Below are 27,361 nucleotides of genomic sequence, written 5' to 3' on the forward strand. Positions count from 1 at the left end.
GCCGACAGAAGAAGCCAGAGAGTTTCCAGCATGCCTTGTCTTGGCCTGGGAGCAGCTGCTCTCACACCATTCACAGCCCTCTGAACTGCTGTCAGCAGTACCTAGTCACAGGGACATGGACCACAGGCTGCGTCCACCCCAAAAGCTGCCCACTTCACATTCAGATGGCGAGGCCTGATTATTCGGGGGGGGGGCCTTGAAGAACCTGTGGTAGGTACTAATGCAGAGAGTTAACCACTATTGATTTCAGCCTGAGGGTGGGAATTGCTCCTTGCTAGAAAAAAAATAACCTCCTGTCATTCTCTCCAGAGTAACAAGAGTGTCTGCAGGCTCTGGTAGACAGAAAGCTGCCTGCTTGCCCTTCCCCTGTGTAAAACGAGACAAATTTTCCTCAAACAAGGCAGCCAAATCCAGTCTGCAAAATGGCTTTGAAACAGTGTCCTATATTATCTCCGTTTCTGTCTGGTTTACTGCCGTGTCTTTTGTTCCCTTTGGAAACCACCCAACATATAGTTTGACATGACTAATTATTTGGTTTAATAGACAAGTATGTGACCTACTTGTGGCCAGATGTCTTCAGGCTCCTGATCCCTAGGAAATCCTCTGATGACCTGTTTGCTTCCTGGTTTAAATCTCTCAAAATAGTTTTGCCCTCTTCACATGTCAGAAAGCCGTGAAAACCTACGTGACTGACATTGAGGAGAAGCTTAGATTTTTTTCAGACAACAAAAATTATTGGATTTTGGGTGGGAAATCCTTGAGCTGAGAAAAACATAATGTCGGGACTGGCAGAGAGAGGGAGTGTTGTTGTGGGTATCTTCTGCCTTCTTCCACAATGGAAATCACTTAATTTGTGGAAAAAGTGGCTGGGAAGAGAGAAGTAGTTTGGCCTTTAACCTGCATCACTGCTGATCAGGAGATCTGAATCACGTTTGCCTGGCTTGATCTCATGTTGCAAGTATGGAGAAGTCACCCATTCTTCCCATACTTTGGGGCAATGGACAATACTTTCTTCCCCTGACGTCAGGGTGTCAGGATTAAGTCCTTCAGAACTACAGAGTTCTGTATATAAGAGAGACCCAAAGAGCTGTGATCATGGGCATCTCGTAGAAAGGTTTTCCTACCCTAACTAATTTTTTTTTGACCCTTTCTTAAGTGGTAGCTTATTCTAGGGAGGGGAGCGTTTTTGAACAAGCAGCACACTCTCAATTTACATTTCATTGCAGTTAACCTGGCTTCCAAGCCAGCTGGGCAGCCAGCATGAGCCTAGGACCTTTAATTTATTGAGGAAGAAATGTGGTTTATAATGGGCCACCGGAATTTTTCTTCAAGTGGGATTCAGTCCTGGTTTGTGTAGTTAAACTTCAGATTTGAGCTTTGCTTGGTGGAGACCACAGTATCAGAAGGAAATGGTTGCCTCTGCTTGTTTCCCATGACCTATTACTTCAGCCTCCAAGGGGATGCATCTGGGGACTGCTCTGTTTATCTAGCTGACTACTGCTTCAGTGGGAATTTTGACACAGGAGAGCCTGGCCAGCAGAGGGGAGGGGGACGGGGAGCACTTCAGACTGGCAGCTCCTATGGGAGAAAGGAAATGTTTTGACTTACAAAATCTTCAGATTAAAGCCTTTGGCCACTCTCTCCTCAGCAGTCGTCCTTCTCTTGGCTTAAGTGTGTTAGTACAGAGCTCGCTGTCGGTGTGGGGCAGAAGTGGTTTTCTCCAGCCTTGCTTGATCTCCTGTTCCCTTCCCCCACTGTCACTTTTGTCTCCGATTAAATATTTTGAAAGGAAACAGATGGGGATGCTTTGAGCCCCAGCGGGCTGGAGTGCAGGATTCCTGAACCTGTATGGGTATTACTCAGCCTGGTGGTAACGTTTTACTGACCGGTTTATTTTCTTTTTGATTTGAACAAAGGAGGCCTGACTGCCAGTGATTTATGAGAGGTAAATAAAAAGCGGTTTGTTGTCTGCCCTGCCATTTCTCAGCAATCGTCAGGAAGGAAAGAGATGGTCACGCCACTAATGATTTAAAGTGTGCGACTAGCAGCTATACACTGCCATTATATAATACAAAAAAAAAAGTTCTTGGCTTGTAATGAGCATTTGGCTCCTCTTGCTTTTAGAGGAAGTGAGTAATCAAAGGGGAAAAACATGTCTGTTAAAGTGACGCCCATTTTAAAGGCTACACTGGTGGACTGTATTGCAGCCTGCACCATCAGGGCTTGCTTTTTTTGACCGTTGCTGTTGCAACATCTTTCCCCCCACCAGTGTCAGGCATTTGGTTTTGTTTCCTTCCATCTGTGATGATGCTTGTGTCAGTCCTGTAAGGCAAGCCTTAAAATCTCTAGTATCCTACAGGACAGAGAGAAACTTCCCATCACCTCCAACACAGGATTTCCCATGCAGTTCTGCTACCCTTACAGTGATCTGGTTCGCAGCTACGTGGAGTTTTGGCCAAGCTCGTGGCATTTTTGTGGAGAGTGCTCAGTGCTCCACAGAGTTGCTGGGGAAGAGTCGTTACTATTCTAAGCAGTAGCAGCTGATACAAATTTAAAATTGCCTTAATAAAAAAAGAGCAGAGTTATTTTCCAGGCCTTGTTTCTACTGCATACACTGGCAGCACTTGCAGCAATGCTGCTCCAAGCACACATGAAACAATAAGGATCTTTCTGATGCCTTCCAGACAAGTCAGAGCTATTTTGGGAGCTCTAGTACGTGTTTGTAAACTCTCAGATCATTTTTGCCTCCTTAACACTTAGAAATATCTCCTTCCTGCCCTGCTTAAAAACAAGTGATGCTTCTTATTTTGATTTCCTAGAAATGAGTGGGGATTTTTCTCCCCTTCCAGGCTCTCCCCAGTCCTTTTGTGGAGACTTGGCTCCCAGCTCACCAGCTAATCAGATCTCTCTTGTTCGCCACTGACTCTACTGCGGGCTGTAGCGTCCAAGGCTTTGTTCCTGCTCTTTGCCTGCCATTCCCCAGGCAAGCCGGGAAGCAGATAGGAGGAAGGACTCTCGCTTCTCAACAGCCAGCCCCCAGGGGTCCCAAAGGGGGATCTCTCATAACGCTGCTACAGAGATGGCATCTGCTCTGTGAGAAGGAGTGTGGCCAGGTCAAGAGGAAGGGCAAGGGGAAGAGGGGGGGGCGTGTAGGCAGAGGGCAAGAGGGGTGTTTAGACCCGCAGTTCCACCACTTGTCCCCCGCTTCCCGGGGAGGGGTCAGCCTGCGGAGCCTGCTTCTGATTGCTGATGTTTTGCCAGGCTTGTAATTTCATGTTCGTTCTCACAGCACAAAAAAATGTAATTGCGCAGTCCCTCCCACACGGTACTCATCATCGCCTACCAGGGCTGACTCGTTTCCTGTTACATGCTTGCTTCAGCACTTCGTTTTTACCTTTTGTGGCTTTCCCTTTCCAGCCCCAGGAGCAATTCGCCGCTGCACTACATTCTCTGGTTGCTAACCCAAGAGTTCCCATGGGTTTGGGGTCTTAGAGCTTGGGGTGCTGCGTTGGGTTTGGTTTTAAGGTACGAAAGGTAGCAGCTTTGTAGCATTTCCGGAAACAGGATCCTTATCAAGCTGGCCGTGGCTCTGGGGCATGAATTTCAGAGGTTTCTGCTTCATCGAGATTTAGATCTGAAAAAACAAAGCTCTGAGGGATTTTCGCTCGCCTCAGAAGAAACCATGCTGAGCGTTGTACGTCAAGGTCACTCAATTATCCCAGCCCCCTCCGCTCCTTCTCATCACGCAACCTGCTTATAGCCGACGAAGAATTAAAGCAGGGCCATGGATTGATTTTTCCCAAGGAATTCCTCCTGGGAGATAACCTGTGTGAATGCCTGGGCAGAACTGGGCAGAGGTCCCAAGAACAGGGTTGAGCCTCACAAAAATCCTCAGAGGTAGGAGGCAGGGCCGGCTGCCCTAACAGTAAATTGTACGAGCAGCTTTGGCTCGGCGCTTGCAACAGTGCAGAAACCCAAAAAAGGCTTTCCCCAAGCTGAAATGTTTCAAAAAAGAGGACAGAGATAAAAGCTGCAAATTAGTACGTCGCTTTAGGGCAAAGACAGGCTGTCCTGACCTAATGAACGCAGTGCGCGGTTGGTTTGTGTGCGTGGAGCTACTGACCTGCTAGTTTGTAACAAAATAGGTTCCAGAAAAAAAAAAAGAGACAAATCCCCCCCCACACACACTGATGCAAAATCTGCCTTCGAAGTAGGAGATAGGCTGCCTTGTCAGCTGGGGTAATTTGGCTTATCAGATTTATTAACATGCTTGTCAGTAATATGTATTTTATCTGATGCTCTGATGCTGTAATTTGTTTGCAGCACAAACTCAGCTTGTTTAATAAGCTGCCGAGACCTGGATGGAGGGAGGGGGTGGGTTTTTAGTTGGTGTGTTGGGTTGAGAGTGAGTACAGAGGCTGCATGTTGGTCAGGAGCCGTGCGCAGCATACGGCCTGTGTCAGTGCCTCCTATAGATGTAGCAATTGGGAGGCTTCAGAGCAACGCTGAACACATTTGGGGATTTTTGTGTTTTCACAGAAGTGCACTGCCTGTGTCTCCAGTGCCAAACAGCAGATGGGAGGCAGCACCTTGGGGGGCCCTGTTAGACAGACAGACACACACACACACGCAAGCTGTGTGTGATCTCTTTATGTTATGGCTGTACATGCATTGTACCTGCAGCTGTGCAGGCGGCCAGGCTGGTACATCCTCACTGGTCTCTGCTCTCCCCTTACTGACATCTCTGCCATAGTGAGTTGCAGGCTCTCTTGGACCACCTAGCCTCCAGCACAGGGTGCAGGGCCAGAAAACCATGAGGCAGGTCTCTGCTAGTGACCTCTCTGCCAAAATTGCCTTTCCCTTCTCCCCATCTATCACTTCAAACCAAAGTTCAGCAAATACTGCACAAAATGCAGAACGTGATTTTTGTATTAGTTGTTTCAGCCAGAGAATCGCACGCAGCAGGGGCAACATAGAAATGTAATGGGTAGCTATCCTGTCATCAGAAAATCCACAGCACAGACCATTTGTCTTCTCCAGCAGTGTTCCCCACAGTCCAATGGTGTTTGTACTGCTCTAGCTCTCAGGAACAGGGATGTGTTGGAATTGTCCCCCCTTCTCACCTACCTACCTTGCTTCTCATCTTCCCATGGTCCCTGGACACTCCACATAGTCAGCTCCCAATGCCACGCTGGCAGTAGGTAAGGAAGGTAAAAATACCGGGGGGAGCTGGCCACAAAGGAACCTGAAGACATTTCTTTCCTCCAAAGATGAGTTGTGGGTGGTTGCTACCTTTGGATCTGAGTATGAAGCATAAGGGAATTAGACCAGGTTTGGCTCAGCTTCTCTGAAAAACACAGCTGATTAAAAAAAAAAATAAAAATTGTTGAACAAAACATGTGCAACAAGCGAATGAGCAAACCCTCATGCTTGGCTATCTCACATACCATCAGCCAACGTCCAGGCCCTCAGGCTACTGGCCAGCCTGGAGCTATTCGTTCGGCTGGCACCGTGTTTGTGTACTATCTCAGCTGCACGGATGAGAGAGCAGAGGGACATTAGCCCTCGTATTCATGGCATGCCCGCATAGGCCCATCTAAAGCCACGCACTGCAGGCCTAGGGAACCCGACCACCAGGTATATGCAGTTTGCAGTTTTTCTGAGGACTGGCAAGGGGTGTATAACCCCAGGATCTGCTGGTGGCCAGCCCCACATGGCTGCTGGTGCTGCTGAAGCAGGGCCAGCTTCCAGAGGCTCAAGTGATGGCAGGCTTCTGCTGCGGAGATCTTGGACATCGCAGCCAAGGCAAATTTTAAGAGAAGATGAAGTATATTTTGGGTCTTGTAAACTAAGATTGGTCCCATGAGGAAGTGTAGGTTAGGGAGACTCAGACCAAAGCTAAACACCCAAAGTTTAGCTCCTGCCTGCATATCAACTAATAAAAATACAGAAGAGGCAGGCTTTTTTAAAAGGGAAGAGACATCCAAAAATCCTCCAGCACCTTTGCAAATCTAACCATTGATGTGTTATGCTTAACTAGACTTAAGTTCCTGTCTTCAGGCACTGGGGATTTGAAACTTTGTTTTGCATCTTTTAATTTAGCATGACTTACTTGAGCAACTGCAGTTTTCCCTAGAAAAACGTATTTATTTCTGAGTAATAGTCTCTTTTAGTATCACTTACATATAATATAGAGCAGGAAAAGTTTTAGCACACCTGATGTTTTACTAAGTAAGGAGATGAGAACTACCATGTTTATTTTGTACTCTTGAGTCAAGTCAGATTGCGGCGTATAGCAGAAGATAAGGGGCATCAAGCACTGGATGTAATGGCAGAACAGCACGGGCAGGGAACTGTAAACAGAGCCATAACTTAAATCCCTGAGAGTGATTTGTCCACGTTGTTACACTTTCCACGCTCCTCCTGAAAGCTAAGGGAACTTTTATGAGAGGATGGTGAGAAGTCAAAGTCAGTCTGTTTCCAAATTCAAGAGTGTTTGTCACTAGGGATCAGCAATAAGCAATGCAACTCTTTTGCCTGTATGTTAATACAAGGCACCAGGGAAATGTCTGCATATTTTTTTGTACAAACTACGAGTTAATTATTACCACAAGACTTTTCTTTAAAGTCATACTGAAAATATTTTCCCTAAGAAAACAGTAAATGATTGGAAAAGCAAATAAATCAGCGTTTAAAGGCTTGTTATCTTACCATCCTTACCACAACTGGCTCCTGCAAGCTCTGATGATGGATGAGCACATTAGAACTGCACGTATTTAAGGCACTACAGGCTTTTCAGTGCCAGGAGCTTAAAGTACACTGTCAAGTTATAAATCACAGGCCAAAGTTGTGCCTTGACATCATTGCACTCCAAGCAACTCGAATGGCAGTATTATTTTTAAGTCCTTGTATGTTTCTAATGAAATATTAGGTTTGTTTTCAATTTACGTTTTTACCATGTTTGTTTGTTTTGCATTTTGCTCAGCTTGAGCAGGGAAACTGGGAGGTACATTTCTAATAAATCTCACTTCCATTCATACGTGCTAACTGTGTTTGACTTGCAAATATCACAGGGAAATGTTAATTTAAAACATTTTGCGGAAAGAATTTCTATTATATTGGGCTTATTGGTTTTTAAATGTTTTTTTTTTCTTTTATAAAACTTCAAACCTGAATTAAAATGTCTTAGCCTTCTCTTGGGATGTAAGACAAACCCACCCCCTCCCTGTTAAGTCTTTCCTTCTGCCCTACATAGAATCATAGACTCATAGAATCGCTGAGATTGGAAGGGACCTTTAAGATCATCAAGTCCAACCGTTAACCTACCCTGACAAAACCACTTCTAAACCATGTCCCCAAGTACCACATCCACCCTTTTTTAAACACCTCCAGGGATGGTGAATCCACCACCTCTCTGGGCAGCTTATTCCAATATTTAATAACCCTTTCAGTGAAAAATTTTTCCTAATATCCAATCTAAACCTCGTCTGACATAACTTGAACCCATTTCCTTTCATCCTATCACTTGTCACCAGGGAGAAGAGGTCAGCCCCCACCTCTCTCCAACCTCCTTTCAGGTAGTTGTAGAGAGCGATAAGGTCTCTCCTCAGCCTCCTCTTCTCCAGGCTAAACAACCCCAGTTCCCTCAGTTGTTCCTCATACATGTTCCACCCACCTGTCCTCTCTGACCGTAGTCCATGGAGCTGTTAACACTTGCCTACAGCTCTGTCCTCCTGCACGTGTTGCAGAATACGACAGTCACCTGTGAACCAATACTTTGATTCTGTCTCTATTCTGATTGTCTCATTTATTCTTTCATTAGGTGCAAAGTTTCCCATTAAATGGACGGCGCCAGAAGCAGCATTGTATGGAAGGTTCACAATAAAGTCAGATGTGTGGTCTTTTGGCATCCTACTGACAGAGCTGGTAACAAAAGGGAGAGTGCCATACCCAGGTAAGAAAACAGCCCTGCTTCATCTGGGGAAAGGAGTGGGAACGAGCCATATGCTTCAGTTGGAATGTGTATTTGTTTTCACTGGGCTCAAAGGAGGATGGTTATCATGCATAAGTTCACCATATGCTTGAAAATGGTCTTGACTGAAAGCTGCTATGTGACAGGCGTGACAAAAGTGACAAGGGGACAGAAAATCCAACATACTCATTTCTAATGTTTTTAATTGTTCTCAATTCAATTAATATACTTTCTAGCCAAACAACAAAAGCAATGTAAAGTTACTATACCGTGGAGCAAATAGCTCTCCGCAGTATTGCATTCACTTTAAGATACCAACAACTTAACTCCCAGAGTGGCATTACGCCGCTTATTTTGTCGGTCTGGTTCTCTGTGAGGTTTGATGACTGTTTGAATGTCTGGTATTACCAAATCTCTTTTTTATAACCTCCTAAATTTCAAACCGTGCTTCAGAGGTGGATGGAAAGGAAAGAAAATAATTCTGTAATGTGCAGGCCGGAGCTCATGACAGGGTCACAGCGGGGCCAGATTCTCTGTATGGGGAAAACAGAGGCCCCATGGCTCTTCGTTGAAACCCTGCCAAGTATCCAATGGATTAAGATTTGTAGGAGGGGTGATTAGATCTGCCTTTGCAGAAACAGCTTTTCATTCTACTGCCCCCCTTGAAGGTTGTAGGCATTCAGGTGAAGAGGAAAGGGGTGAGGAAAAAGCAGTGCATTACATGGAAAAGAGTTTAATCCCCTTATTTTCTTATCAGCACAGATACTGACACCAGGCCATCTAGCTGCATCTGTATTCTTTTATTTTATTTTTTTAATGTCTCTAAATACTCACCAGTATGGCTGTGTGCACTGCAGCTAATTTAATGGAAAGTACCCTAAAGCAGTTTCAATTTTCCAATCTGCTGTAATCAAGCAGTCAGATCCATACATCAAATTGTGCAGGAGAAGCATCAAGGTGGAGTTCAGTTTATTCTGTGGTATCCCACACTGCTTCAGAAGACTGAACTCAGCAAAACTAAACTCCCAGGGTTTTGCCAGGAATTTCAACTTTGCTAGTGCCTAGCAGCCAGTAGCTGATTTTTGGGAAGAGAATATGAGGACCAGAAGGCTTCTCGTGATCAGCAGTGAATTTTGGTGTGATTAACAGGGAGCAGCTTAGTAAAGCTGTGACAGTGACAACAGAATGAGGTAGCAGAAAGTGAGATGACGTGTTTCTGTGGGGTGGATGAGTCCCTCTGCCCAGCACTTCCCTATGCAGTTAAAGAAAAGTGGGTGTTGTCACCACACGGGGTGGCTGTGTTGGTCACTGGCACAAAGGTTGTCTTGCCATGAGGATTACTGGCAGTGGCGTCGGAGACCCATGATTTCCACGGGTTTATTAAGGGTTAAATGCAGGAACGTTGTGGCATGCAAAGGTCAAAGACAGAAAGAAGATGTGTAAGACTTAGCTGATACGGTGTTGCTCCCAGAGGGTGGGCAACACTCCTCACCAGGCTGCAGGAAGAGGAAATTCCATGTCACCACCAGCAGAGCGGGTGCATGGGGGCTTTCGCCAGCCAGGACAGAGTTAAGGTGAACTTTTTTTCCTGAGGTCCACATGGGTGGGGTGGAGATGCTTAGTGACTAGCCTTCTCTCTTATCACATGCATGAGCACAGACACACTCAGACACACAGGAAAAACCATCTAAGCCCTGTGTAAACTCACAAGTTTGTAACCGAACACAGTGTTGGCCTTGGCAGCTGAGGATGTCTGCATTTCTCAAGTGTTCCTTTCCCTCCCTGGAGGAGAAAGAGGCCACTGGATGTGCATTTAAGTGCTTGCTATATATAACTTCTTGTAGGACCCATGACAGAAATCTCAGGCATGGTCTGTGTCCTGAACATGTGGACAGTTTTATTATGTGGCAGTTTAAGCACATCAAAGACAACTAGCAGCGTCTCTCCTCTTTCAGCGCTGTCTTCCCCCTTCATCCCTCACTGCATAAAGCCCTCACATACTGAAAGTCCTTCCGGCTCACTCCCTCACCCGTGCTACGAAGACATCAAGTAGCTGGAAGCAACTTTTTGTGTGTTACATATCACAGTGACAGCAATTTTCTGGATGGTCACGTACTTCCTCGGTTACGCGCTGCCCAAGCTCTACACCAGGGCCCTTCCTCCCCACCGGGACTCCCACCCTGCTCAGCCAGGAGGCCTTAACCATTCTTCTGGTCACCACCACACCTCTCTCTGTCAGTTTTACCTAAGGGCAGCCTCTATTTCAAATCTGAATTTCCAAAATCATTAGAGATTTCAGTTTGATCTCATTCCCCAGACCCTAACTGGGAAAGCTTTTATGGGCTGAGGTAATGGTGGAAGGGAACTGGGGCCTTCTCAGAAGGGTCTGTCTTTGCATGTGGTTTGAAAAGAGGGCTCAGACTTCCCAAGACCTCCCGAGCTCCTCAAAAAGAGACTATTTTCCCCTGACATAGAAAGGATCATCCATCTTCTGCTTCATGCTGCAGAGAGGAAGGACCTCTTGGAAGGATAAAGCTCTGTGAATTCAGGTCCCTGTCTGGAGCAGGGAGTAGGATTCAGATGCACCTACAGGGCTTTTCCTGCCATAGCGGCATGGCTTGTGAGAGGAGGAAAAGATAGGAGTTCAACCACCCTGAGAGGCAAGACTCAGCCATCCTCACCCAAGTAGACAACCTATAGGTGAGAGAATGCAGTTTGTAGGCACTGCCAACAACTCTCACACACAAGGCATTTGGATTTGCAAGCTATGGAAAGGGTCAGCCTTGAAACAAAGAGGGTCATGGAGCTGTCACTCTGCTGTAATACCCAGTTTCTTAAATAGTTGTGGGCATGTTGTCCTGATCTTCCTGCTTACAGCTTGTAGCAGGCCGGGGGGAGCAGGGAGAGGCCCTCAGACAAAGGGGTTGCTGTCTTGTTTGACAAGATCTAAGTGCATGGAGAGGTTATTTATAGCACACACCCCAGTCCTGTGGTGGTAACCATGCCTGCAGAGAACTGCACCTCATGCCTTGGAGAACCAGGCATTGTTTTAAGCTTGTGTAGATGAAGGGAGAAGCACAAACGAGGAGAGAAGGAGAAGGCAGACAGTATATACGAGGGGAACAGACTGTGTGGAGTAGGACTTGGCATTCATTGTCCTCCAGATTTTAACCAGTTCCTGTCCTGATGCCCCATTTTAGAAGACAGGCTGGAGCAGTGGTGGGATGTGTGAGCTGTAAAGATTTTGCTGGCAGAGATGAAGATCAGACTAGAGTTCATAATCAAGCCTTGCCACAGACCCCATAGCTCCCACAAGCAAGACTGACTTTTTGACAGGTCTCCTCATCTTCATCCTTCAACCAGGCCTGTTTCTCTGTCAATGGACATAATGGACCTCTGTGATAACTAATTTATTAGTGCTTTTCCTAGCCTTCCCTAATGCTTTCCCAGTCTTTTCACAAAGCAGCATATTGGAATAAGCAACGTTCATAGTCTTTCTGGGCATTGAGGTTCTATTTCCACTACTACAGTGGGGAAATAAAAACTAGATATAGGCAGAAGAGGAGCCAAGTTTAAAAACAGTTTGCTTAGTCAACCTTTTTCAGTGTCTGTTTCTTTCCCCTTTCACGAATTCCCCTTGGATCTTAGTTTGGGGTTTTTTAATGGAATTTAAGAGTAGGAGGCTGCATTTCTCTAGCAGTAGTCAGAGAATTTGGAGTTTTTTAATATATTGCCTTTTGGATAGGCAAAAATCTCAGCTGCACTAAACAGGCACCTCTGAACTTGCCATTTCTGCTTTCTGCTGCACTTGTCACATCAAGAGCATTTACATTTTATGTCAAGTGTGACAGCCACCATGATGCTATCCCCATTGCTGCCTCTGGCAAGGCAGGTCTTTGAGTTTAGGCTCCAAGAAGCCCTGCAGTCCTGAGAGCTGTGTTCAGCCTCCTCATGCCTGGGGGAAGCTGGGCCACAAGTGCCAGAGGGCGCATGGTAGGCATGTGACCCAAGCCTGAGGCCAGGTACACATCAGTGATCCATCATATGTGTGTGTACCATAATCATGGATGGTAGGTAAGCAGTTAAGAGAGATGCATACTCAGCACACAGCATAGATAAGCTCAGGTGGATTTCTTTGTAAGCAGGAAGGCTGCATTTACAAATGCTGTAGCTCAAAGTTGCCCCTCTTATACCAAGCAAATTATAACTTATTTTAAAGAACAAAACCAAAATTAACAACACCCCACCCCCGCCCCCAACAGATATTGAGAGCCGAGATTGTGGGTGTTTTGAGGATTAGGAATTGTTAGGGGTTTTCAGGCCTTAATTCCGAAATGAAGTGGCATGACTTCCAAATTTTTAAAACTTGTTACTTCTTTTGCACAGAAGTAACTAGCTTCATACTATGCTCAGTAAGAAGAGCATTGTGCTTCGAAGGTTGTCTTCTTTTAGGAGCAGCTTTCCTGTTCCCTTCAGTGCACTATTGTGTCTCCATATGGAATAATCTCCCTGCCTAAGTCCTATACGCCATCCCTGTGCCCACACCTCTGGCTTTTCTTTGGGGCTGGCGATGGAAGTTAGAAGAATTTCTAACTAGATCAAACCTAACAAAACCCCAAAATTAACCTGTGTGCATTGTACTGCTCTCTTTTGAAAGCATGCTCTGAGTGCCAATGTGATCCAGCTCCTCTGGAGGATGACACAGTTGTACCTTCTCAACTGTACTAAAAAAGGGCAAATATGTCCACATCTGAGGAGCCTTTGAATATAAGCAGAGGCACAGCTCTGGGTTCTTGGAGAATCTGAAATACAGCATTTCTGGGGATGGACAGCAGCTGAGCTGTTAAGAGTCCTACTTTAAGCATTTGTGTCTGTATTTGATCTTTGGCCTGAAAAGGTGCAGTAGGTCTTGAAGGACCATAATTCTCAGTCCAACAGAGGAAAGCAAGAATAAAGTGGCTTAAAACCATCACTGTCCTCACTGGACTTCACATTGCCCAAAGTAATCTGTATCGCTTATTAGCTCTGGACACTGGGATGCTGCCTAGTTACAATAATGTTTCCTGTCTTCTGGAAGAGCAGATCTGCGCTGCCCAGATCTGTGCTATTTGCACATCTGCTGTGCTCCATCTAATCAAGCTCCTCAGAGCACTCCAAAGCACTTTTCAGTGTTTTCTTTAGCAACAACTGGAAACATTGCATCCCCTTTTATGTCACAGTAACTCTTACTACTGAAGCTTTTCTAGGAAAAGTCAAGCAGCATTGCGTTTCTGTCCCCAGGCCATATGGGCAGTACATTTTTATTGTATTGAGCATTAAAGTGGCCATATCCTGTGGCATCCTAAGACTATTGGAAGTTTCACTAATAAAGCTGGATGGTGGGAGCTTATTTCATTTTTGCTCTTCACAGGGAATAAAAAGCTAATGGAAAAGCGATCTTTTGGAAATGGGGTGTTTCATTCTTGGTCCAAATGGTAGTTCTAGAAATATCGTGAGCACAAACTGATTTTCAAGCATGTGAAATAGCTGTAGTCTACAGAAGAATATTGCTGAGTAGTCTATTCCACAGATTTCAGGATTTTAGGATAAACTTTTAAGGGGTCTAGAAGCATACTGCAAGCAGAATTTCATTTATTATTTACTAAAAGAGTTGAAACTCTCGGGTATTCATTAGGAGAGAGGAGTGGTACAGACTGCTCAAATATTCTCTCTGTGGTGTTAGAAGTGCCGATACAACAGGCTTCTGCTATCAAAAGAGAAACACTAAAACATGTAGAATAAGATAAGTGAATCTAGATAATAGGTTTGTAAACATAAATAGACCTTTTAAGGGGGAAAAAGTATGCCTGAAACACTGCTATTTTTGTAAGTCTGACTTACCCAACCCAAAATCAAATCAATTTAAAAAAAATATGTATTTGAAACTCCTTTTTTAAATTAGCAGCACACGTCAAAACCCACAGAATTTCTTTGGCAAATCCTAGGTGCTGCAGCCCTTACTGGCCATATGAATTCCAGTAAGGAACATGAGGATTACTTGGTTTAGTTTCATATCTGGGTTTTACTGGGAGGGAGGGGAAAGGAGAAAGGAAAAGAAGGGCATTTTCCTGGATTATACCGTGATGAGAAAACCTGGCTTGACTGACTTTCCAGAGACAAAAAATGACTATATTTTCAGACAGCAATGTCTCTTTTATGTTTCTTTTTTTTCTATCCTTTTTTTTTTTAAAGGGAAGTGAAGAGCTGTTTATGTTTTTCCTCCCCCCTCTCTCTCCTCAGGGTTTTTCTTCCAGCATACAGTTAGTTATCATGTTTCAGAGTGTGTTTTGCAGCACTGAGTAGTGCACTGGATAAAAATACCAAACATTTTGATATCTTAGAATAACAAATCAGTTGGGAAGGAGCTTTGCTGCTGTTGTTGCTTCCACCCATGTTGTACTTAGAGGGGTTTTGCCAAAATAAAATCAAAGAATGCAGTTTGTGTTTTACGTGTACAGGATAGATGAGTTACTGGTAGCATTTATTTTTGTAGCCTTTAATATGTAAAGGAAGCAAAGCACAGCAGAAGTTTTTACACCAAAACATGAAGTAATTCAGCTGATTCAAAGTCAAGGGTATGAAAAAAGGGTGCAGATTTTTGTTCAAAACAGAAATAATAATAAAAAAAAATATTGAGAACCCAACGTGAGCACAATGGCCATTTTTTTTCTTGTAGCATCTTGAAAACAGCAAGGCCAGAAGGTTTGGGTTGATGCTGCCTTTGGGCTGGTGATGACTAACAGACCACTAGTGTTGTTTTGTAATTTAATAAAAAAGTAGAATATGTTTGAAAATGTTCTTGTTGGATAATGAGGCACACCCAAACATTTGTTCAGTGTGTGGGAAGCTTTTCTGGTTTGTTGTGAGCCTGTGTGACCTAACAACATCAGTTTGGAGTCAATAATACAGGAGAACCTTACCTCTGTGCAGAGCCTGATATCTGCAGAGGACCGTTATTACTCTATTTTCATCTTTCCGTGGAGTCTTAACCACAGACCACTTTAGGTGCCATACAAAGTGTTTGCTCCTACTCATAAACATCTGACAGTGGGTGGATGCAGGTGATAAATCAAACACAAGAAACCAGTGCTAAAGTGTTGGTCTGCAGGCTAGGAAATATTGTAAATCAGTAATCTAACCTTGCTTTTTGCAATTATCACTGCTAAAGGGAACGGTAAGGAGAGGTTTGTAGGAGGATGAGGTAGTTTTCTGGGGAGGTTCCTCCATGCGCAACAGGCAGCATAAGAAACAGCGCATCAGTGCTTGTTTGAAAATCAGAGGTGCTGCAGTAGGGTAACCAGAACTGTGGATTCACCACAACGTGGCCAAATGAGAGCCTAAATGCTAGTGGGGCAGCTTGTGAGAGGCTTTGAAAGTGAAGACAAGCAGCTTGTATTTCACATCACAGGGGAAAAGGAGCAAGCGGCAAGACCATGCAAGGGGTGGTTACAACAACAGGCAAGGAAAATGATCTTTGCAGAAACATTTCAAATGAACGTCAGCAGGAGGAAATTACCCTGTCAAGATAAAAGGAAAAGGTGTTTTGTAATCCTAACATGAGATGAGAATCTAGATGTGGATGGTCAGGAAAGGCTGTATTTTGCAGATGCTTCTTTTAAAACATCTTTAAGAATTAAACACAGCCAGGACGTGAGGACACAGAGTAAAGACCAAATCCAAGGATATAGCTGAGTTACCGGCCTGAATGCCATGCAGTGTGAGGATATTATTGCCACTAGTCAAGGTGTAGATTAGACCAATGAATCTGTATTGAAGAAAGTGGTTGAGTTATTTCTCACAAATAAGTTTACAAAAAATACAAGGCAGAGGGAAAAGAGACGATCCCCTGGGTCCTGAAGGTGGGCCAAGAAAATTCTTCAGGAGGACACGCTGAAAGAACAGAGTGGAGGAGACCCAGGGAAGGATGGTGTCATGGAAGTCAGAGGGAGGATAAGCTAATGGAAAGAGCAACATCAAAGTGCTGGTTTCTAGATTCGGTCATGGAGGAACTTAACTGTCCCTCCTAGTTCTCCTGCAGAGCTGCTTGGCAGGATCCACTAAGTCAGGGGAGTGAAGTCTGCAGATATTTTTCAGCAGAGGACTGGGGCAGGGCTTGCCAACTGGCAAGCCACAAAGCTTGCAGGCAATGTGCATGCTTTCACTGAAATACTTCTGCATGCCTGCGGTGCTAGTCTTGCTCCTGGTACTGTTAAGAAGCTGAAAGGATTACTGGAAGAGCTATTTAAACTAACGTTGTGGTTGACTGCAATTCATGTACAGTGAAAAACACATCAGCAGAGGGTTGAAGGGGTTGCATAGAGAAGACAAGGTAGCAAAGGGCCTGGCTTGCCTCCTAGAGACAAGCATGATGGTAATGTAACTTTTTACCTTTTGTGAGAGAGAGCTATGGGTCTGCAGTGGAACTGTTTTTCTTGGTGAATGACTTGTCTTCTGAGCAACTTTGTTCTCTTCTGGGTTGGGATGCAGCAGTGGAATATGGTAGAAACACTACTAACCAGCACAGATCAAGGGAGTGCAGATCATCAGCAGTAGTAAGCTTCTGAAGCAGCGTTGAAGGTAATGCTGCTGGACATCCCTGGTAGCCCAAAGTAGCAGAGTTTGTCTTGAAGTGTCTGCAGCATTACGTCACAGAGCACTTCAAGAAAGGCCCATGCTTAGTGTGAGGATTTTAAAAATTCTTCTTAATTTCTAGAATTAGGAATAGTATTTGTTATTTTCTTTAACCGCTTCACATAATATATTTCACGGCTACCTTTGTTGGGGAGGGAACGTGCCAAATCCTGCCCATTGTGAGTAAGCCAAGAGGGTAACCATGGGAGCAGCGTTTTACTCATGACTGGATCCTAAAATCCTCTACTGAGAAAGAAAGTAATCCAGGTTACCTTGCAGTAGAGGAAGAGCTGAAACAGGACATAGGGGTGGTTTTGTTTCACTTGTCTGATGAAAAAAAAAAAAAAAGTGTATGACTGGCAAAACCAAATGTATTGTAGTTATAGTTATACTCAGGTTAATTTTCCTGTAATTTATCAGTGTGGATTTGTCTGCCCTTTACAGGCATGAATAACCGTGAAGTCTTGGAGCAAGTAGAACGTGGTTATCGGATGCCATGTCCTCAGGACTGTCCCATCTCCTTGCACGAGCTTATGATCCACTGCTGGAAAAAAGACCCAGAGGAGCGTCCAACTTTTGAATATTTGCAGGGTTTCCTTGAAGACTACTTCACTGCAACAGAACCCCAGTACCAGCCCGGTGACAACCTGTAAATCCCTGGTCTCCAGACACTGTCATGAATTACCAGGTGTTTCTCAGCCCTGCCCCACCTGCCCTTCAGCTTCCAACTCCGTGATCGGTTTCTCCAGAGTGCAGCATCTTCCAGCACCGCCGTGCACAGGAGGGGCTGAAGCTGGGAACTTCTGCAGCCCTTGCCTATGACCACTTGTCCTAATACTCTGAATGTCCTGGATGAAAAGGAGAAAAACATTTGGTTTTTCTTAATCAAAGACTCCAAAACTGCATTGTATTGATGTTATGTAAACTGCAAAACCTCTGTTCATTGTAAATAGTAACTCAGTGCCAATAACTGATCCTAGTGCTTTCCTTTTTTTAAAACGCAAAACCTATGTGATTTTAACTAGTCTTCTCCTGATTCAACTAAAAGTATTATTTTCCAGAAGTGGCCTCTTTGTCTAAAACATTTTTTTTCATGTTTTAACAAATAAAATAAAAAAAAAATCAGGACAGGTGTTTGGTTTTTTGCTTTTTTATATATAAAATATATATAATATATATACATACCTGTACATACAGTATATGGGTGCTATTGCAGAGGAAACTCATTTGGAATTGAATGAAACCTGCTGCAGCAGTACCCAGAAAGCGATAATTTTACTGCAGACATGAAAACACTGGTGGGATTCTGAAAGCCAGTGATCTAATTTTTGGCTTTTGCCAAGCATGATTTTTTTAAATTGGATTGCACTTTTTGTTTATGATTATGTACCTGTAGATGGTTGTAACTTTGCTCTTTCAGGAATCATGTGCTGTATTTACAGTAATGTTTCCAATGTTTGACAAGTGTGTGATGATTTGTTCTTGAAATTAAAACGAGCATATTTAAAGCAAGAAAACTACACCATCACCGTTTGAACTGGAAAATTGAAACTGCAAGGACTTCTTGTATCAAAACACGTATACGGAAATGTTTCGGACGGATTTATTAAACAGTGTAACCACATTCAGATGGTCTTAAAATCATAGCATTTTAGCCACGTCCACCCGCTAAACTGTTGGTCATGCAAACTAGGACTTTTCTGTTTTGTGTGTAACATTTTTCCATTGTAAAATAAGTGTGTTAAATGTCCTGTACCGCTAATGAAATTACTTTCTCTGTGTCTGCAAGTTCTCCAGTGGAATTACTATGCACTTCTTTACATTTCATGGGGGATGCACAGAACAAAGTATTACCTTTTCAGTTGTCTGTACCAGCCTTGAATTACTTACGTTTAACCAAAAAAAAATTCCTTTCTATTTCTATTGAGTTTTTAATACTGAGTTGCAAATTTTAAAGTCTTAATTACATTTTGTTATGGTTTATTTGCAAGTTTACATTTTAAAACTGTTTAACTTTCTTAATTTAGTAATTAAAAAGAGAGCATTTTACATTTGGACAGTGTTCTTTTGTTTAACCTGTGGAGATAATGGTGGAGATGAGATCAAGACTTTTCAAGAAGGGGTGTCATGCCATTTGGGGCACCGTATTTCATAGGAGTATGCAGACCAGTTACCTATGGGACATCATTTTCCAAATGATGAAGTCATATGTTTCCAAACAGCTGGAGTTCAACTGCAAGGAAGATGGTTGAATGCACAGGTTGTTTCTCCTTTCTCTGTTCTACGAGCAGTTTATTCTTTAATAGTTCTGTTGCATTTAACGTGAATACCTTTACATTTACAAGTGTGGCAGGAAAAGATTTTCTGACTTGTATTGCTGTTACTGCTTTAAAATATTGCGATCAAGTAAGACAACTTTCTGACAGTTGAAACTTTTTTTTTTAATTATTTAATACTGAGATTGTGAATTCATATTCTGAATATTCATGCATTTTCTAAAGAGAACCTTTTTCCGTTCCTGAAAACTAACCCAATAATGAATTGAGATTCAGAGAACAAACTCTCACCGTTGGTTTAATATTTTCTATACAAAATACTGGCTGAAAATCCTCTTGCAAAGGACGGTTCCGGTTCCACACTTAGCCTTTCTTGAAGTGTGAATTTATATGGCAATGTTGCTTGTTACCAGATTTCCATGATAAATTGGTTAACATTTTACATGTAGAGTCTATAAGTAATGTTATGTACATGATATATTCAATGTTGCTGTACTTGTAGCTGCGGAGTACTGAAGAGGCCATAATTCTTGTTGGACTTTTAGCTTCCTCTTAGTACTTAGAAAGCAAGTTGTGGTCCTCTTTTTCCCACAGCTACCCCCCCTGCCTTAAAACGTCATCCACTGAACTGGGGACTCCATAGTAACTCAGCGGGCTGGCGAAGCCAAAATGTCACGTACTCAGCCCAGCGCTCGGTGGCAAAGTTCCCTGGCAGCCTTTGCTATGCCACAAACTAAAGCGTAGTTTCCATCTGTAATGCGGGATGAGCCTAAAGCATTAGTTTTGCCTATATCTCTCGTTGGAAGTAAGACTCAGATGGGGTGTTGTTGGGGTTTTATGGCCTTTACTTCTGATTCTTGGGTTTGTTGTTTCTTGTATAGCATTCGGTCTATGAGTACCATGTTGGTCTCTGCCGCATCTCTGCCTGCAGCTGGCTTGTGTGCCGCTGTCGAGCGGCAAATCCAGACCATTTCTCATTGGTAGCTCTTCTGCTTCTTTTTCTTAATGTTGGGAGTTTTGTTGTTTGGGTTTTTTAATCTCTCAAATAAAAACATTAGCAAAAATTTAAACAAGGTTGTTAGCATTTTTGCAATAAATTAATACAAACCTTTTCTTAAGCGCTGCGTATACACCACAGATAGCTGCGTGGTGACTGTTAAAGTTGAATTATCAAATTAAAAATCTCCTGTTCCCTCCAAAAATTTTTTTAATGTAAAGCTAAATAAATCCTATCCAGATAAAAACAATTGGCCAAGCGCTCCCCCCACCAGCCCACCTGACTCTCAACTGATCCGTGGTGTGGTGGAGAAGTTCCAGAAAAGGGTATCTACCAGCAGCTGAAAGGACTCCGTGGGGTGACCCAGGCTACTCTAGGCCAAGCTTATCCAATACCAGTCCCAGGAAAAATGACTGGTGGAAATGCAACACTGCCACAAAAGGAACAGTTAGTGCGATTAATGCCTGTTCAAGTATTTCTATGGGAAGGAAACGACGTGAGACTTGGCGGGTCTTCGAAAGGGTCCAAGATTTGTCAAAGGCACTAGCATGATATTCTTTGGCTTTGCAAACGGTGTTCAACTTAGTTCTATGTGACCCTCTGGTTTTGCTTTAATTACCACTGTAGAAAAGCAAAGTAAATGCAAAATAGAAAAGTGATTAACTGCTAAAATTACAAGAATAATCGTAAATGGAAAATCTATCCTCAGTGTGAGAGTTTCTCCTGAAGCCTCTAGCCTGGAAAGGACTACCTGCAGACTGAGAAGGCAGATTGCTAAATGTACTTGACCTTGCCACATAACTTCAAGGTGAGTGAGAAGTTGCTCAGTTTTATTTTAGTATGTACCATCCTTTCCTCAAATACTGCAATAAAAAATGCAGTACACTAATGAATGCCACCACATGGTACCCGAGGGGTTTAAGGGCCTCACATGAGGCTGAGCCCAAGCATGCAAGAGCTATTAGGAGATATACAGTAGCTCCTCTTCTAATGTGTAGACAATATTCATTCATCAAAGAAGGCTTTTCCTGTCTAATGGGAAATTACCACCAGCAGTGCAGACAAAAGGATATTTATTTTCTCCAACCGTGTCAGTTTGAGGGGTCTGTCTGTCTTTCAAGAATAATTGAAGTCTGTCTGTAGCTCAGAAATCTCATTGTGTTCTGCAATCTCACAAGCAGTGATTATAATTTCCTGTGACTCATACACAGGGAAATTTTATCACTGAAGGGGCTCCTATCAATCGGGCCAGCATTCCCTGCCATCTTAACTGAAGAAGGGGGCAGTTCCATTTTGGATTTTCCTGCACAGGCCAAACCAGAGCCCATGCCCTTTCAGCAGAAAAGGGCAAGAGGGCCAGGATGCCGCTGGCGTAGCACGTCAGTCTCTCCTTGGCAGTGCTTCTGAATTTGTCAGGAGAACTTCTGACAGCTAAAAACAGGGTACTGAGATTAATTTTAAATGTTAGAGGGGAAATTCTGGCTTCACTTAAGTCTGTGAGAGATTTTCTGTTGACATTTAATACAGCCAGTGTTCTTATATGTGTGGGTACGTATATATCTCAAAATGCAATTTGCACACAAAAACACCTATACCCACACAAACATCAATCTTTCTCCTTGTGTTCCTCCCCTGCAGCTGAATGCTTAACAAAAATGTAAGACCAGGACGTGAGTAGATTAGAGGTCAGAATGGTGTTAACAACAAAAGAGCTTCTCTTTTTTTTTTTCTCTCTCTTTTTTTTTTTTCCTGGCTCCCACTACATGATCAGTTATAATCCCTATTCCCAGGCCAGGAGAGGGGTCGGTAGCATCAAGCAGTGATGCTGCAGGTCTCCGGCTACTGCGAAGAGCAACCTGCAGCTGATTTCAAAGTCAGGGAGGGAAGATATTTCTCCAGCGGGTTTGGCTGCAGTTTGGGGCCTGAGGTGTGAGTATGCAGGAGGGCTGAAAGGGGAGCAGAGTGCCCTCCCAGGAAAAGCAGGTCATTAGCTGGTAAGCTGCGCGTTGTGTTGCGCAGAGGGAGATCCAAAGGTTGCAGCGCCGCTGTGCTCGCAGCGCCTGCGTTTCGCTTTGGCCAGGGATTTAGGTGATCAGATTAGAGCAGGCTGGTGAGCCTCAACTGCAGTTTCTGTTACCAAGTGTAAATATCTTCCCTATCACGGGTGAGGGCAAAGAGTATATATTCAAGATGGGCAAAAAAATCACAGGACTGGTGTGCCTGTGACTGAAAGGCAAGTGTTGGTCTGCCTGACCAGGCCAGATGGGAGTTTGATTGTTTGGCCCATTGTTGGGGATAACTCGGCATCAGGCTTTGTGAATAGCTAAAAGGGCAAAGAGCAAAGAAATGAGATTATCTCCTTCCTCTAAGGCCAGGCTAGAGCTTGCCACGGGCTCTGGTTTGCTTTTTTGTGCATCAGCATTTGTTGCCGAGCCCCCACACCCAAAGTCTTGTGAAGTTTGCTCAGCTACTTATTGTCACGGCTTCACACAAAATCCCTGAGCCCTGTAATGGATGATTTTCATCCGGAAAAAGAAAAAAGGATGCAGGGAAGCTTTCTGACTATGTTGTAGCTTTACTCGCTGACCCTCATGCCGGAGGCCTGCCCAAAAGCCCTGGCATCCCCTAAGCTTTATTCACCACCCCAGCTCAGGCTCTGGGCTGCCTTCCAGCCCCGCTTCGCAGCTGGATTTCTCCAGCTACCAGTTGCTACTTGTACTGGTATTGGGAAAGGGGTGCAGTGGTCCCAGCACTGCAGAGGGGCTGGGGCTGTCCCTGCCACTGGGCTAGGCTCCCCAAGGCAACCGGTGATCCAGAAGGGGCCTGCAGCTTCCCTGGAGGCCCCTTTGCCTCCCCGAGCTGCCACGCTCCCGGCCATCAGCAGCAGCTTGGGCATCACTGTGTGTAGCTGCAAATGGGACTTGGGGGTGACTTGGCGAGGGCTGTGTTGACACAGCCCACAGTCCCCATCCCTGATGATGATGGAGAAGCAGAGCCTAACTCCTGCTCTCCTAAAAAAGCAGCGGCAAAGAGCCAAATCGGGAACCTCTTTGCATCTTAAAGACAGGGGACTAGGTACATTTGATCATACAAGAGCTCGTGTTTCCCTCAAATTCCCATGCCTCCTAAAAGCAGCGTGGCCACCAGCCGAGCTTTGTATATGACCTCATATACATCCAGCATATAAAACACATACTGCATACTGAACATTTGCATATGTTACACGTCTTTTGTTCCACTTGGGTGGCCTTCTCCTCCCCTTCCCCCTACCTCTCGCCCCATTACTCACCCACGCAGCTCCCCTCACTTTATTCTACACGTGTCATTTCTGAAGGACTACACATCCCAGTCCTGCGGGGAGTGGGGGCTCTGTTAATTGTCAAATATTGAGTGGGTAACGATCAACGGATGACTAATTGGAAGCAAGGGGAAATAAAATAGGTATTACTTAGCTTCTGCTCTTAATTAAGAGGATGTATAATGCTGCGGGGAAAATCTTAACAAATGGCAGGAGGGTTTTTGTCATTATGCAAGGTTTAATTAGAAGCATTGCACAAGCTAACATCCAGGTACTGTTTTCTTTCCTTTCAGGTGTCTCTCCAGGGCGTGACTGAAAAATGCCAAAGCAAGAGCCTTAAAAAAAAAAATAAGAGGAAAATATTTTTGTAGGCATGTGCCTACCAATCTAGACAGCAAGACGTGGAAGAAAGCCCCAGTTTCCCTCGCAGTGCAGAAGCAGCAAGGGGTGAGCCGAATGCAGAGAACCGGAGCAACAGCGTCATGTGCTTTAAGCTGGGGCAGATGGGATTAAATGTTCCTTGCAATGTCTCCAGGTTAATTCACAGCAACAATATTAAAAATGGAGCAATGTGACAGTGCTTTATTTGAACAGTTAATCGTTTGGAAGCAAACCCATTTGTGGTTTAGTTCTCTGAATATATAGATGTGGTAAGAAATAGAAGAAGTGGCACTTGTTATTGACATTATCTTCCTAATCAAAAAAGAAATATTACGAGTCCTGAAGGGCTAGGAATCACTTTTTATAAAAAAGCTCCGTGTTAGTTGCCTTGCCAATGAAAACACTCATCCTGCACTTGAGTATTAATGTGTACTTTCTATGATGGGCCCAATATGACACATCACTTTCTGCTCATAAATAACGTACAGATGAGATACTAACTTTAAAGAGCTCAGACTTTGATCTGGCTTTCAGTGAAGTCCATAGAAGGACTTCAGAAATATAAAACAGGCCTTCAGAAAGCAGTTAGGATGGCCTTGGTTTTGGGGATGGGGAAGCCTTTTGAAATGCTGAGATAAACTTGGATATCTAAGTTTCCTAATCCAAAAATGAGTTAATTGATAGCAGTTTCTACAACATTGTAGGAGAGTACTTAGATTTGGGCTGGACCTCATCTTTGCGTTGAAACCCACTGAGCAGACAATGCTGCTAACACAGTTAGCAGAGCATCTTTCAAGCATTTTTTTTCTCTTTCTCAGGCTGCTAAGAAAGTACGTAAAGCTCAAGTGAGAGGAACTGCCCCAAGTACCTGCTGTTTTCTGGAGTTTGACAAGTTAAATAGGAGACAGAGACTGGTCCTTTGGCCACAGCAGCAGACACCATTAGGTCCATAGGTATGATCTCTGAACGTGGAAATGCTCACACAAGGGGCCAGTTTTCACAGCGTATTGCCCAGGCATTGTGTCTTTAGGAGCCAGGCTGTTCTGCGCTCCTTTCTTTGGGCCACAAATACCACTTCAAATGAAGATATGTACGAGTGGACAGGATGGAAATGACCCCATGAGACTGAATGCTGACTGACATAGCATTAATTTCCAGGGTCATTTCTAGCTGGCCAAGTAAAATATATATGGAGCTACTGGAGAGAGCCCAGTGAAGGGCCACGGAGATGATGAAAGGGCTGGAACATCTGATGTATGAGGAAAGGCTGAGAGAGCTGGGACTGCTCAGCCTAGAGAAAGGGAAGCTCAGGGGGATCACTTTCCAGTGGTGCCCAGTGATGGGGCAAGAGGCAGTAGGCATGAACTGAAACACAGGAGGTTCCCTCTGAACATCAGGAAATACTTTTTTACTGTGAGGATGACCAACCACTGGCACAGGTTGCCCAGGAAGGTCTTGGAGTCTCCATCCTTGGAGATATTCAAAACCGACCTTGTCATGGTCCTGGGTAACCATCTCTAGGTGTCCCTACTTGAGCAAGGGGGTGGACCAGATGACCTCCAGAGGTCCCTTCCAGCCTCAACCATTCTGTGGTTGTCTGTGTGATTCCGTATGAAAATGAACACCCTGAGGCTTTGCAGCTTCTCTGTCCAGCCACATGCCAGATGCTTCAAACACATGCCGGCCCTCATGCACCCCACCAGACAAGAACCCTAGCCAAGCTCTGCTGGAGCAGGCTGGTGTGGGTCACAGCCACAACTGCCCTCCTCTGGCCAGCTGACAGCTGTCTACAGGGGAGGCAGGTGGCCACTGTTGTTTTGCTGGGTGTTGCAGCCTAGAGTCCAGGGTATGACCAGTGGAGAATGGAAGAAGACTGTCCATAAATGTTGTCAGCAAGGGAGGCCGCTCCACTGCGTGAAGGGAGAGGTGTTTGATGGCTGCACAACAGACACCTTTAGAAACAAATGCCATAAATACAGGTACTGACGCAATGTCCCCATGGAACACTTTGCCCACCAAGTCCTGGTGCCCAGCCATGGCTGCCCACACTCCCTGGGGAGATGGCCAACACACTGCAAACACTAAACAAGTCCTTCATGTAAGCCCCAGGAAGGTCAGGTGCTCCTCAGAGCAGCTCTCGCTCCCTGATCCCATCCTGTCTACATTCACCAAGGCCACAATTTTGGCTCTTGTGTGGCCTTGGGATCCTCCAGGCTCCTCTGTCCCCACCATGGTGCAGAGAGCTGCAGCAGGGCCATTGCTGCACACAGGATGCAGGCCAGTGGGGCAGCCAGTGAGTGGGGTGGCCACCAGAGCCGGGTTTGGCATGACTTGGGGCTCATGCAGCCCTGCTGAATATGACGGCTGTCAGGGTGCTCATGGTGCAAAACAGCTGTGTGGCAGAGCTGCCATGCTTGAGTCCAAACCAGAGGGATTAAAGTTTAGGCTTACTCAAGCGGCCGTGGTGGTAATGCAGACTCTCTGGCCACAAGCATCAACCACCCATCGCGTCTGGGTCTGGCTGGGGTTGCCTGGACAGTCTGGGGGCAGCAAAGGACAACTCTGGGATGTCCCAAAAGGGAGGCTTGGAATCCTGCTGGCCCACGCCTTGGTGCAGGAGGGGAGGAAGGACAGAAGGAGAGGGTCAGGGGCATCAGCGGGACAGCAGAGGTGACATGGGGTTTCTCCAGGAGGAAGGTAAGCTCGAGCTGCTGCCCATACAATCGTATTTAGTGCTCGGCTTGGGGGCAGACACTGTTCCCAGCCACTTGAATTTTCCCTCCAGAAACGTGGGCAGCCGTTCCCTGACAAGAGGAAACAAGTGTCCGGGTCACGGCTTCGCCTCACGACAAAGTGGGGCTGGGGGAGCAGCGGGTGACCAGAGAGGCCCTGTCTTGGGGCAGGTGGGATGTTGAGCAGGCAGCTCCTTCCTCCATGCCCCGTGCCAGGGGAAGGGCCCAGGAAGGTGAAGCAGTGGCACTTCTCGAGTGAGGACCCGGGGGTGGTGTAGACGGATGGCCGATCAAGCGTTAAGGCAGTGTGTGGCGGCAGCCCATGGAGGCCAGGATGATGAAAAGCCGTGCACAAGCTGCAGCCAAGTCAGGCTCCTCCTAGGGTTAAACTAAGAAAATGTAGGCTAAAGATCAGGAAGAGCCTCTTGGCAGGCAGAGGTACTGAGCGGGGGGTCAGGAAGGCGGCGCGGGCTGGGAGGCGCAGCTGCGGCCAGCGGGCGCACTGGGGGCCACAGCGGCGGATGGAGCTTGGCACCGCACCAACGAAGAGACCGGCATGGCTTACCAGATCTCTTTGAACCCCACCGCGCCCTGCCATCAGCACCGGCATTACTCGGCTTTCAGGAGCTGTGCAAATACATAAGGGTTTCAGCTTGTAGGAAAAGGGAGTTTCTGCTCCTTGGGGGTGTAGAGAGAAACTTGAAAGTGCCTAGAAGTCTAAACTAAAAGGAAAAAAATAAACCAGACGAGAAATCCTTTTTTTGTTCTTTACATAGTTCTTACGCTCATCATGTGATTGTCTTCAGTAGTCTGAATCACAGTGGGTTTAACGTTTGGCATTGACAGTAAGTGCCCGAGGACTAAAAGCGAAAGACGACTTTCCCAGCGAGGCACACCATTCAGGAATCACACCGGGTTTCCCCTTGAGTTATTTATCTGCGGGGCTTGCGCGGAGGCAGCAGCCTGCCTTCCTACGAGAGAGGGGGCGAACCGCACGCAGGCATTTCGAGAGAGATTTTTAAGCCTCAAAGTGTC

The 27,361-nt window shown here is 45.1% G+C and overlaps 1 protein-coding gene across 3 annotated transcripts in view; it reads left to right on the forward strand.

Annotated features, from left to right (window-relative positions):
• FYN (FYN proto-oncogene, Src family tyrosine kinase) overlaps positions 1–17,727 on the forward strand; it is a 39,319-nt gene extending 21,592 nt beyond the window's left edge. For all 3 annotated transcript variants that reach the window (XM_009893609.1, XM_009893608.1, XM_009893610.1), the window contains 2 exons: positions 7,823–7,954; positions 17,087–17,727. In XM_009893609.1, coding sequence (XP_009891911.1) covers positions 7,823–7,954; positions 17,087–17,295 — 341 coding nt within the window. In that variant the 3' untranslated portion in view covers positions 17,296–17,727. The remainder of the gene's footprint in view (positions 1–7,822; positions 7,955–17,086) is intronic.
• The last annotated feature ends 9,634 nt before the right edge of the window (positions 17,728–27,361 follow it).

The sequence above is a fragment of the Charadrius vociferus genome, unplaced genomic scaffold, assembly GCF_000708025.1.
Source record: "Charadrius vociferus isolate BGI_N301 unplaced genomic scaffold, ASM70802v2 scaffold359, whole genome shotgun sequence".
Classification (NCBI taxonomy): Eukaryota; Metazoa; Chordata; class Aves; order Charadriiformes; family Charadriidae; genus Charadrius; species Charadrius vociferus.